This window comes from Oreochromis aureus, linkage group 22, assembly GCF_013358895.1.
Source record: "Oreochromis aureus strain Israel breed Guangdong linkage group 22, ZZ_aureus, whole genome shotgun sequence".
Classification (NCBI taxonomy): Eukaryota; Metazoa; Chordata; class Actinopteri; order Cichliformes; family Cichlidae; genus Oreochromis; species Oreochromis aureus.
This window is the reverse complement of record NC_052962.1, coordinates 35,186,690-35,200,810: the sequence shown is the minus strand read 5'-3', so window position 1 is coordinate 35,200,810 and position 14,121 is coordinate 35,186,690. Positions and strand designations below refer to the sequence as shown.

General features: G+C 39.9%; 2 gene segments (V, D, J or C); one reads left to right on the top strand and one right to left on the bottom strand.

Annotated features, from left to right (window-relative positions):
* The window catches only part of LOC120435842, a 114,194-nt gene extending 101,141 nt beyond the window's left edge, over window positions 1-13,053 (bottom strand). Inside the window, 2 exon segments of the C gene segment in view lie at window positions 11,107-11,214; window positions 12,876-13,053. Of these exon segments, the coding sequence occupies window positions 11,107-11,214; window positions 12,876-12,915 (148 nt within the window).
* Window positions 447-1,219, top strand: LOC116329957. The segment is given in 2 exon segments: window positions 447-641; window positions 833-1,219. Coding segments are annotated over 2 exon segments (360 nt in total).
* Window positions 13,054-14,121: the final 1,068 nt, after the last annotated feature.

Below are 14,121 nucleotides of genomic sequence, written 5' to 3'. Positions count from 1 at the left end.
TTCGCTCTCGCACTGCAGGCTTACTTGTTGTTCCTAGAGTATTTAAAAGTAGAATGGGAGGCAGAGCCTTCAGTTTTCAGGCCCCTCTTCTGTGGAACCAGCTTCCAGTTTGGATTAGGGAGACATTTTTTTCATGAGCTTCCATGGGTGTTTTGTCTTCAGTCACTATGTGTTTATACACCTCTCTGCATTAATCATTAGTTATTATTAATCTCTGGCTCTTTTCCACAGCATGTCTTTATGTTTATATCTATATTTATAAATTAATACTAAGGAGTAAAGTTTTATAAATGATGAATTAAACACTAATATCTTACTCATGTTTATTAGTGTGTCAATATTACAAAATGTTACAAATTTCAGCTTTTCTCAGGAGCAGAAATCAAAACTATTTCTCTCCACTAGATGTCATAAAAGATTTCATAATTCAGTCTCACTGAGGGAAGCTTTGTAAGCTCCGGACAGCTGCAGCTGACTGACTCTGTGTGTTTGCATATGTGTCCTGCCTCTCTGCTCACAGCTGTTAAGAGGCCAGTGTTGATCAGTGGCTGTCCAGGCCTTTCAGAGCCACTCACACACCAGCAGCACAATGATGATGTCACTGACTCTACTGCTGGCCACCCTGGGGCTCCTTGTTCAGGGTGAGACTCTCTGTGAAAACTTTGCTTCAGCATGCAGCCAGGTTCACCACAATGATGTTCTGCTATGATGGAGAAACTCTGAAACAAGCAGCACTGACCTTCTTCCATCTGTTCTCCATGTTAAAGAAATGATCCTCTAATGTTTGGATCTTGATCATCTTAATAACTCTTCTACTCTTTTTATGTTTCAGGTTCATCAGCAGAAATCATCCTGACTCAGACTCCTGGATCTCAGTCTGTTGTTCCAGGACAGACTGTCTCTGTCAGATGTAAAGCCAGTTCAAGTGTCAGCACATGGCTCAACTGGTATCTTCAAAAGGACGGAGAATCTCCCAAACCCCTAATTTATTCTGCTAGCAGCCGTCACTCTGGAGTTTCTGATCGTTTCAGTGGAAGTGGATCTGGGACTGACTTCACTCTGACTATCAGCAGAGTTCAGGCTGAAGATGCAGGAGTTTATTACTGTCAGCAGTGCAACAGCTACCCGCTCACACAGTGATACAACGCTGTACAAAAACCTCACACAGCTGGAGAGGAACTGAGAAAAAGAAAAAAGAAAATCTGAACTGTCAGCTGCTCAGAAACACATTATTTTAGTTTATAAAATATCTTTTTATGATTTTAAAAATATTTTTATATTTTGTTCTGTTAAGGGTTCAATGTTGAGAGAAGAATCCATAAATGACCACAGATCCGGTCCGGTGTGCAATTAGACAGTATTTTAATAAACACATGTGTGAGTTCAACAACCCAATCAGTGTTGAACTGTCTTTCTCATATTCAGACAACTGTTTTATGGGGTTAAGATAGTACAGCCCCCTTTTCTGTTACTAGGCAGAAATACGTCACACCAAAACCACAATGACTTTTAACATAGAACATCATCTTCGTGTCGACGGCTGATGCTTCCTGTCTCCATCCTCGCTGTCGCTCCATGAGCGCCTCCTTATCTCCCCGATCAGGTGGACTTCCTGTAACAGACTACCACGTACGCCTCGACTTTGCAGCCATAGCAAAACGTATTTCAACTCTTGCCTACTAAATGAGTCTCTCTAATTTGTGTGTGCGTGCACGCGTGCAGGCGCGTGCATGCTGTGTACTGCGTACGTGTCATGACCTCTCACTATTTGTGTCTGTATGTATATGTCTCGCCCTTAAATGCTCTCACATCTCACCCGTTACACTTCTGACCTTCACGTGACCAGAGGCTCCCCCTTACATATAATAACCTGAATGGAACTATATATGTAATCTACTGAATAAACACCCTACTCTTTCGGCCTACGCCCACTCTGCCTTCGGTTTCACTTCTGCACCAGCCTGCAACTTCAAAGACATATAACTTCCTCTCCCTGCAGTCTGCTTCTCACCCACTGAAACGGTAATGATGATTATAAAAATAGCAGCAAATAATAGCAGGAAAATATTTCTATTCCCCACACTCCCACCCTCGACCTCTGGACCACCAGAGGTCGCAATACATTATGTTGGGTCACTCCTTGGCCCATTCAGCTGCTTCCCTGTCCACCCCTGACGTCATGGACATTAGGATCACTTTTCCCACTCTGACCCTCTCTCGGCATTCTGTGATTTAGCGAACCAGACAACCCCATGTCATCTAGATGGTCTTAATAATAAAAGGCCCACTCCCACTTGAGAACACTTCATGCTTAAGTGGTCTCTGCTCCTCTTCTGGGTCCCTCTCTTCTGGGCCTCCTGCAAAGGATAGAAAACACTTTCTCCCTACTATGCTCTAAGTTACTCTGTTCCTCAAGTGCTCTCTTTCTTCAAACCGGATTCAACCTAATATTACTCAAAACATGAACCTAATTTCATATTTGGTTTTTGACTTTTATTTTCAAATCTTAATCAACCGTACTCAGCATTTGTAAAACTCTTAAAAGCACTGCCTTTAAGAGAATCGAAGGAAGCACGTCTCTGCATGTGCTTCCTCTTGCTCCTTATCTGATCATCAACATCCTGTACACAAACTGTCACTGCTGCAAGGGCCTCTCATCTAAAGTCACCTATTACAAGAAAATGTATCAAGAAAATCATTATAACGGCTTATTCTACTAAAAGGATGATAAAAACAACCACTTTAATCACTACGTGTAAGCACATTATCAATAGCTCCTAAATAAACTTCATCATAGCTAAAAGCTGAACTCTAACTGTATTTTGAGCTCCCATTTCCTGGGTGATAACCTGTTTGAATATATCATTTTATTTCATTTTGGTCACTTCGGTCACTTCGACAAGCGTTCGTTATTCTGTAGCTGCATTTTATATAATAAGACTCATTTGGAGCTGCATGTGTTATCTCAATATTTTACATGTCACCCAATTTAGTTACCAGCGAAACTCCTATTCAGTTAAATGCTAAATGGCTTTCAGGCCTTTTGCCTCAAGTCAATACTGTCATGTGTGTTAAGAACTCCATATGTCTGTAAGCGCGTGCCATCCTTCAAAACTCAGGTCCTTCTCACAGTAGATTGGCTAATCATAACGTTAACCAAAAGTCTGTGCCCCTCAAGAGACGACTCTCTGAGCCACAACTCCGTTAAAGGCACCAAAATGCAATGTGTATGAAAAAATCATTTCTACATATAATCTCCAATATTATTCATTTAAGTCAGCGAGACTTTTAACCTCCTCATAAAAGCTCTCCTCTACCCTAGAAATAAATCCATTTACTATCTGTTTCTAAAGCCTACATTATAACAACATTCTAACATTATGTCACTGTGACAACTTATCCTAAAAATCAAAAAGAAATCCCACATTTTCTACTCATAAAATGTTCACTATTTTCCCCAAAGCATATCCTTTATTCCCACAATTTCCCCTTTAAGTTTTATATACCACTTCTTATTAACACCAGCAATTTATCTTCTAAACCGAATTCGGTTCATTTTAATCCTCTCTTTAAAGAATTAACAATCTCTGCCCCAGTTTTACCATATCTAAATTATCAAACAACCCCAATCGTTATAAAATCATACTAAAACTCATTTTAAATTAACCAAATTAAATCTTAAACACCTCTCTTTTTGACACATCTCATGTGGCAAAAAACTCAAAATGCTTCACCCAAGCTTAGAAAATTAAAAGGAAAAAAGGTTAGTCATTTCATTTCTCAGAACAGCTCAGCCATTCTCCTCTCCGGTGTTTTGCTCCAGCCCTGAAAACCTGTGTTTAAGGAACCAAAATCAATTTAATCATCATGTCAAATCTTCTCCAAATCGTTGCTCCATGGAAAGTCTGGATCCTTGGAACTTCCTGGAAACAAAACCTGTACTTTACATTTCATACTCTCCCTCTATGATCCAGTCTGTGTCATGACAAAATAGACTTAAACCAAACAGTTATTAATCATGAGTTACCTCAGTTAATGGTAACTTGAATCTCATCAAACAATGTTTCCCTTTTAGCATTTTGCATTCTCCCAACAATATAATGTAATCTCATGATCTAACCCCAGTAAATAATTACCTCACAGCACACATCAATATCCCAAAATCAGCATCCCCAGATTTAAGTCTCCCACTTGTCCCGTTTGTCAACCTTTTATTTATTTCCCCTCTTGGTCCCATCACTCACATTCACCCACATGCATTCACACATGATATTTTTTGCTGATACTGCAGCCTTCTGCGCACGTCATCAGATGCTCCACATCAGCAAAATGAGCTCAATCATTTGTTTTATTTCGCTTTCCTTTTTAGGAAAATAGTTCACTATACTTTTGACTGGATTGACACGCTGCAATCATTTTTAGACAGGGACTCGCCGCCACTCAGTCTCTGATTGTAATCAATTATAATTCTGTAAAGCCCACCTGATTTTCGTACTTGGTAATTTTGTCAGCGCCGTCCGTTCACTGTCTTCCAGGCCTGCTTAGAACAAAAATGAAAAAAGGGAGCTGATTATTAGCTCATCAAAGTACAAAACAAAATCACCTGACAGGTTTTTCCTGAGTGCACTACTACAAAAAAAAATTTTTTGGGGCCCCTCTCAGACATATCCATGTCTTAATCAAACACCCTCTCTGAAATAAAACAACAGCCTCAAAAATCTGAAACAATCTTAAATTTCACCCGTTCAACACACGAAAACCTCGTCAAAAGATCAAAGACCGTTTGCACAATGTCTCCTTCCTCACTTTGCCATGTGTTCATTCAGCACAAGATAAAACCAATTTCAACAACGTATCATCCTTAAATTATAAATTTCCTGTCCAAATCTGCCCCTCTGAACAGACCTGACCACCGTAATCAAATATCCTGATACTTTACCATTATATATTTCGCCAAATACTCTTCAACAGCCACCGCTCTCTCTTGAACTGAACTGAAAGCCTCCGACACACACACACACAGGAAGTGTCTCTGTCACTCACTCACTCCAGCTAATTTGCATAACTCACTCCCTTGTCATACAGCTTCGTTTGAGTTATTCCACAACTCTATTTTATCCAAGTGTGTTTTAAGTGTATTTTCTTCAACATTCACACCATTTTAACACTCATGAAATTAGCAGGCTGATTTAATTACGTATGTTTGTGTTCTTAGCCAGGTTTTAAATCAATATCTGTTCATTAATCTTCATGAGCTTATCTCTGTAAGGTTAGTGCATTTTCTGTTTGTATGTGTGATTTTTATAAATGTTTCTTTTGATCTTTGTGATCTTGTAAATGTTTCTTTTGCAGTGTTCCAAACTCCTTTTGACAGGGTGTGTTTTCTCTTTGGCTCATCACTGGTCATTGTTAATGACATTTCCCTTCGCCTGTGCCCAGTGGCCTTACCTGTTAAATCCGTCTCCTCCAGTGACTCCAAGGTCACTCCGGGACTTAGGTTCAAGCAATCGTGACTGCGCCTTGCCTTAGGTTGTCCCAGGGTTTCGAGGTGGGATCTTACCCGTCATGGGCTGTCCAGCCTTCCATGCCCGCCTACTACAGGGGCCAACTGGGCAAGAGTGTTATCAGGTCTAGGGGACACACTGGTTCTGGAAATTAAAGGAGTGTAAACTGCTTTCTTTATTAAACTTTCCAACAATAATTTCACATGTAACAGTTTGTGTATGTGCATTTTCAATTCATTAATGTAATTGTTAGTTCCTGTATTTATTTCTCTCGGTCTGTCTCTTTTCTAAAACCTGTAATTAATATAATTTTATTACTTTATTACTTTTTCTTAAAACATGCATTCGCTTCATCTTCTTAGAATTTAACTCTGTCTATTTCTCTGGGTGCTCCCCTGACATCATCAGTCACACACACACCTTCCTCTCACACACACTTTTAAATATTCTAACCTCTTTCAGACGCCATGACTCGTCTCACACACACTGCCTTCTCTCTCTCAAACTTCCATTTTCCACTCACTCAGACAAATCATGCAGAGTCACTCAAATCAAATACTGACAGCATTCACACGGTTAAAATCACTCGAAATACGCTTTCATACGAGTATTTTGGACATGCCTTCCATGATCAGAAAGAGCAAGTCAAAAGAAAAAAGAAAAGGAAAACTGAAACCTCTCATCGTCTCACAGCTTCTCCCCACACACACATAACTGAAAAATAAAACACACCAACATTTATGGCTCACGAAATATACATCTATCAAAATTCAGTCATTTTCTAATCATTTTCTATACATCCACACTAATATATTCAAACTGTATTCATACTCTCATAATAAGCAAAACCAACCTCTTATATACAGGCATTTAGCAAAAAGCTCAATACTCTCGAAACTGAAACCACCCTCTCTGCGCATCACCGCTGCTCATTTGCATTTACACACACCATCAGTGCACATCCGGCTGTGCATTACTGACACAGAGACTGATCTTACTCATAGATCTCATATTTTATATTACAGACGTCTTATTAATTACAACTGCACAGGTTTCAGGCCTCTTAACACCTATATAATTTTGATAAATTTACGTAACGGCTCCAACCGATAAGTCCCAGACTTTTGTGCTCAATTCACCGACCAGCTCCAACCGCTTCCGTCCACATTTCTAGCCCTAACTTAATTTACAGGTAGCCAAAAAGCGCAAAATAGAGGCTCCAACCTCTAGCAATTTTGGAGGTTCCCCAGTTCTCCCTGGTTTGTCGTACCGTACTATCCCATTAGTCGCCGCTAGGTCAAGGATAAACGTCTTTATCCAGGAGGGAGCGTTACCTCCGAGAAAATGCGCTTCTTAACAGACGCCGCTGTCGCCCTAGAAAAATTTAGAATAATTTGAAACAACAATCTACACCCAACACAGGATTAAGATTGAGGACAACCCTCAACAGTTTTGGAGATTCCCGAGTCCTCCTCGAATGTTGCCCGAAACTATCCCTAGTCGCCGCTAGGTGAAGGATAGATTTCTCTATCCAGCAGGGAGCGCCACCTCCGAGAAAGTTCTTAAGGGTTGCATAACCAATGGGACTTGAACCCACACAATGACCAAATTCCCTATCATTCTAAGAGTTCACTTAGCAGTCCAACTGCTTTAATTCTCTTTTCATTCCTTTATTCTCATTACTCAGTACTGTCACTTATACTTCCTTATCATTACTTCAACCGTAAACTTCATCAAAATTTCGCCAAAATTAAAAACAGACATTCACCAGTAATTTTCAGTGAGTAGACTTTAATTTGACATGTCCAATCTAGCACATTTTGGAAAATTCAACAGGTATGTGCCTTACCTTTGTTTAAGCCGGCTTGTCTCTCACTTCAGACCACTGACTCCTATCTGCCCATCTAATCACCACAGACCCTGGATCTCTCCATCTACACCAAAATTCCCTCTCTCACCGGAACGAGCCCCAAATGTTAAGGGTTCAATGTTGAGAGAAGAATCCATAAATGACCACAGATCCGGTCCGTGTGCAATTAGACAGTATTTTAATAAACACATGTGTGAGTTCAACAACCCAATCAGTGTTGAACTGTCTTTCTCATATTCAGACAACTGTTTTATGGGGTTAAGATAGTACAGCCCCTTTTCTGTTACTAGGCAGAAATACGTCACACCAAAACCACAATGACTTTTAACATAGAACATCATCTTCGTGTCGACGGGCTGATGCTTCCTGTCTCCATCCTCGCTGTCGCCCATGAGCGCCTCCTTATCTCCCGATCAGGTGGACTTCCTGTAACAGACTACCACGCACGCCTCGACTTTGCAGCCATAGCAAAACGTATTTCAACTCTTGCCTACTAAATGAGTCTCTCTAATTTGTGTGCGTGCACGTGCAGGGGCGCATGCATGCTGTGTACTGCGACGTGTCATGACCTCTCACTATTTGTGTCTGTATGTATATGTCTCGCCCTTAAATGCTCTCACATCTCACCCGTTACACTTCTGACCTTCACGTGACCAGAGGCTCCCCCTTACATATAATAACCTGAATGGAACTATATATGTAATCTACTGAATAAACACCCTACTCTTTCGGCCTACGCCCACTCTGCCTTCGGTTTCACTTCTGCACCAGCCTGCAACTTCAAAGACATATAACTTCCTGTCCCTGCAGTCTGCTTCTCACCCACTGAAACGGTAATGATGATTATAAAAATAGCAGCAAATAATAGCAGGAAAATATTTCTATTCCCCACAGTTCTAATAACATTTTATAAATGTTAATATCATCAGTTCTTTATGACCAAAATAAAATTCTATTGCTCCAATGAATTATCTGTAAATCAGAGAATATCGATACGAGCAACGATTGAAAGAAATCATTTCAATATTTTATCTTTGAATTATGAAAGCTAGAAACTATTTTGTCAAACTCAAAAGACTAATGACTAATTCATCCTGCTTTAAGTTCTACACGAACACAAATATTTATGATTACCATGTAATCATCTTTAAAGCAAAACTTCAGGCAACGTGTCTCTGAAGTGTTTTAGGTGCATACACGCTCTGTATTATATATTTGAATTTAATTTACATACATATTGACAGTTATAAATATTTCCACTAACACAGCTGATTTGAAGAGTTTTTATGTTTCGTTTTAAATTATTGTTAGTGTTACTGTCAGCTATTAAAATGGGGTCATAGTAATTCACTGTTAGACAACAAGAGATACAAACTGTTTTCTCTCTGCTCCTGTTTTTGGTAAAGTTCTCCATGCAAATGATACCATGTACTTTAATTATGTCACTGAATCTCTTCATTAATAATATTTCTAATGTGATGATCAGAAACAAATGCAGGACAAAGAACTGCTTCAGGATGAGAAATTATGAAGAGCAGCTGGTTCATCGAGTGCTGACGTGACCCAAACAGCTCGACTCACATTAGATGTGGACATAAGAACACATTCAACCTTTTTACTACACCTGATGTTTAACAATCTGCTCTGTTGGAACGTTTCATGGTTTTCTTCCTCCTTTTGCTTCCGTCTGTCCTTTTGGGAGGAACTACATCCTGCAGCCTTGTGGCATCTCATCTCATCCTCTCATTCTTTGAGCCATAAATTTAGGGACTGGAACAGGATCAACAGATGTTCACATTTTAAAGTGTTCACTGATCTTAATTCAAAGATCATATTTGATACATTTTCATTCATTTAAAATGTTGAACTTTCAGCTCTACAACAAGAAATGGACAAAACTACTGATCTAGCCCTCGTGCCCTCCTCGGCCATTTGTCTACATTTATTTCTACTTTTTAAAAATTTGACGATCATTTTGGTTTTGCTATAGCTTGTGACATGGATTTTTACAGAAAATCTTCTTTTTCGTTGAATTTTTTAAATCTATTGTTTTTTTACCTTTGTCATCCATACTCTGTTAATGCATTTTGGACCCTGTCGATACCTTGGTGGAAAAAATGTAAAACCACAAAATCTGTCATAAAATCCTCACCCAGCAACATATTTTCTGTTTTTTTTTTTTTTTCATAAATTACTTAACCAACTTGAGCTCTTTTCAAACTGATCAAACAGTAAATTATGTTCAGTTTGTTAACTCTTGACATATTAATCATTAAAAAAAACTCAAATAGAAAATAATCCATCTAGAAAAAATATTTATAGTAGGGAGCATCTGGTGGATGTGATTTTATGGATTTTTTTATATTGCTTTTTCTTCTGTTTCTTCTTCTTTTTCTTTTGTTGTGTGAAGTGATACAGTAAAAATGAGATTTTCAGTGTATGGAAGCATCACTACTGAACCTGAAGGATGATTATCAGACAGAAGAGCAGCTGAATGGAAACACATGAAAACCACTATTTGAAGACCTCATTTTTTATTTGAAGTATTAAAACCATCAACAGTGCCACAAGCATGAAAACATGAAAACTATCAAAGCAATACAGACACAGAGGGAGCAGACTGAGAGAAGCTGCAGACTAGAGCCAGTATCAGAGTCCCAGTGAGTCAGCTCAGGACTGGGAACACTGGCCTGTCATCAGAGTCTGTGAGAGTGGAGTGTGGGAGCCCTGGGTGGCCTCACAGGTCACAGAGCCCACCTTCTCCCACTGGTCTGCAGGGAGCCTCAGGGTGCTGCTCCAGCTGTAGTGGCCGTCATTCTGCAGCGCCCCGGGGCTCCTGCTCTCCTCTCCACTGCTGCTTCTTCCATCCACCTTCCAGGACAGCCTCCAGTCTGAGGGGAAGCCCTTGTTGGCCACACACATGACTGTAGCCTTCCCCTGCTGCAGCTCCTCACTGAGGGCGCCAGCACGGTCAGGAGGAGGGGGACTCGACCCACTGCAGAGAGAGAGAGAGAGAGAGAGATGTTAGAGAAACTGGGAGTTTGGGTGAAACTGCTCTCCAGTTGTTTCACTTCCCTCTCTGAGCTTGGTAACCATGGTAACAGACAGGCTTCACTGCTGAACTATGGCAACAGACGAGTTTCAGTACCAAAGATAAAAAAATAAATAAAAAAAGGGTTTCTTTGACTTTTGATGTTCTCGTGTGCGTTATGTTTAAGTTATTCATTAGTTTCACAATTTGAAAAGAAGCAGTAAGCAGTAAAATGTCAGACTTTTGTCATAAACAATTTAGTATGTAAAACAGAAAAAAAGCACAGACTTATTTTTTCTCTATTTGGGAACAATAAAGATAACTGTACTTACTCACACATTAAAATTCATAAAATCATAAAACCTCAGACAGCTCACTGTTAATGTGTAATTAATAATGTTAAATCTGTAAGAATTATTAATTTTAAAGGGATGTCAAATTATTTGCAGCAACAGGTTGAAGAAAAACGTTACAAGGAAATGTAAAATATATGAACTCTTTCTTCTTTTCTTCAAGAAAAAAACTTTCAAAAGTTTATTTTCCGGTGAAGAGAAATGTACAAGATGATTTTAGTCTGAATTCAAAATTTATACTGATATTAGATTTTGTACTTATGAGACATGAAGTATTTATGTAGAAGAATATTAAATAAACCATAATGTCACAAAGTTAAGCTTCATAAATGAGTCAAATGTACTTACAGTTAACATCCAGTCTGGTTCCTCCACCAAACGTGTACCACAGTGATACAAACTCATTGAGTCGCTGTACAAAAACCTCTGACTGTAGAGAGACACGGCTCTCTGACTCTGAAACAAATAAACTCAACAAAATCATTCACTGTTTGCATAATTTTGTAACTTATTTTTTCCTGTTGGGTGTAGCAGAGGCAGCAAAAGATGGTGACAGATTCTTGTAACCTATATGTGACCCATGATGAGACCCTTCTTTATTTTCTTCAATGTCATTAGATAAAAGTCAAACTGAAAAAATAATCTTTTTCTAAAAGTGAAAGACACTAAAAGAAAGTTGTTGGGTCTGCGCTTCAGCAGGACCGCTAGTTCAGAGACTTATCAGCCATGATGAAAGCAAGACAACGACTTAACCGGTTGTTACTTGCTAGCAAGGTGAGCCTGGACGGCAGCACTTCTGCCCGCGAACTCATTTCACTCCAAAAAACAGCTTCCCCTGTAGCCTTTTATTCTGTGGCACACAGTTGACACAAACACTCATTGTAAAAACGCCTCTATAGTGCGTCATAAAAGTAAGGCACTGAGTGTGTGTGTATATGCATGTGCGATCATGTGTGTGTGTGTGTATGCATGCGTGTATGTATGTGCACGTGAGTGAGTGTGTGTGTGTGGATGTCGGTGTGTTTGTGTGACTTCCTGCTCACATAAGGGTCATCCTCCCTCACCCTGTAGATGGCTTAACCCTTCTAACGGTCTGCTATACACAAACACAGGTGAGGCCATAAAGGGCAGGAGGCTTACTAAACAAGAAAACAGAACCTTCAGATAAGATGTGCATGTAATTAAACACAATAGCTAATTACCTCCCTCACCATTCAACAGGCTGGGAAGGAGGATAGAAACAGAAGAATATCTTTGATCATACAGTTTGAACCAAGTATTTAAATGGTAAATGGCCTGTATTTCTATAGCGCTTTACTACTAAGGAACCCAAAGCGCTTTACACATTCAGTCATCCACCCATTCACACACTGGTGATGACAAGCTACATTGTAGCCACAGCCACCCTGGGGCACACTGACAGTGGCGAGGCTGCCGGACACTGGCACCACCGGGCCCTCTGACCACCACCAGTAGGCAGCTGGTGAAGTGTCTTGCCCAAGGACACAACGACTGAGACTGTCGGAGCCGGGGCTTGAACCGGCAACCTTCTGATTACAAGACGAACTGCCAACTCTTGAGCCACGATCGCCCCGTACAATAACAGCAACATTTAACAATTTCAACCTAACAAAAGTCATGTTTCATGTCTGTTAGTAGTTTTACTACTGTGTGTGTGTGTGTGTGTGTGTGTGTGTGTGTGTACGGGTTTCTACTATCCTGGTGGGGACCACAACCTGACATTTACTATACTGGTGGGGACTTTCTGCACCGTGGGGACCCAAGTCCAGGTCCCCACGGGGTTGAAAGCAATTTTCACACTCAAAATGTGGTTTTAGTGTCAGGGTTACAATTAGGTTATGGTTAGGTTTAGGGTAAGGGTCAGGGTTAGGCATTCATTTTTGATGGTTAGGGTAAGCGGCCAGGGAAAGCATTATGTCAATGGGATGTCCCCACGAGGATAGCAAACCCGCACGTGTGTGTGTGTGTGTGTGTGTGTGTGTGTGTGTGTGTGTGTGTGCTCAGTGAACTGTATCAGTCTCTGCAGTATCTTCCAGCTGCACACTGAGGGAGGTTTTTGTACGATTGTTTTTCATTGTGTGAAGTGCTCCCAGTACCTGCTATCAAATGCACCCATACAGTAATAAACTGCTGCATCTTCAGCCGTAATCCGACTGATGCTCAGAGTGAAATCTTTGTTTGATCCACTGCCTGTAAAACGATCTGGAATTCCTGATGCTCGATTGTTAATATTGTACACGAGTGGTTTAGGAGTTCCTCCATCTTTGTGTTGGTACCAGAATAAGTAGTTCTTGTTGTTCCAAAAAATTACATCCTGTCCGGTCCTACACTTGATGTTCACAGATCCTCCCACAGTAGAGGTCACTGCTCCAGGCTGAGTCACTGCGACCTGAGGTTTAGACTCTGAGGATACAGAGACAAAAACATAAAGCAGCTTCATGGTTTTGTGGGCTTCATTTCAGAGGGACAGATGTTGATAGAGGAGAGGAGTTTGATTCTCTGGACTTTACCTGTGAAGCAGCAGCAGAGGAGAGTCCAGATGAGGACGCAGATTAAAGTCATGTTTTTGATGAGGAGGATTTCTGTGGCTTCTGTTGTGATGAAGGACAGCTGTCAGTCATCCAGTGTTCAACTCTCAGGACTATAAACTCTCCCAGAGCACTGGAGCATGGTGCTGCTGATGCAAAGTGCCTCTCTATGGAAATGATCTGACCGACTCACACATTTAATGATGTTTTTTTTCTTTGTATAAAAACAAAAAAAATAAAAAAATGAGAAATACAAATATTCAGTTCAATCCAAATTGTTGATCAGTCTCTTCATCTGTATGTTAGTTTATATTATATTAGGTGGAGGTAATAATGGTGTACAAAGCTGACAAAGCTACAAATTTAATGTCCAACTATTTTCTTGTATTCTGTAACAACTCTCGATATCATTATTTTTGGTCAGATAAAAATGTGAGGAACATGATAGCATATAGATCTGTCTCTCTTATTTATGTTTTCTTTTACTGTTTTCAGACAGTAAACATTCGTTCGCTCTTTTCAAGCTCCTTACACTACCATGATCTGGATGACTGAGGACCTGCAGATCAATGATCTGACTCACACAGAGACTTGGATCAATCTGATGATTTCTATCAGTGGATCAATCACTTCATGACAATATTGACCAACAGTGTCCAAGTAGACGTATTCATTTTGAAATTGTTCCTTTCTGAATGTCTGTTATTTAAACTTTTTAATTTTCCTACAACATTATTGTTGCAATACTCTTTTAAAGCTCTTTAAAGATGTTAAACATTTTCCACTTTATTGTTTTACAAAGTGATAGAGAAAA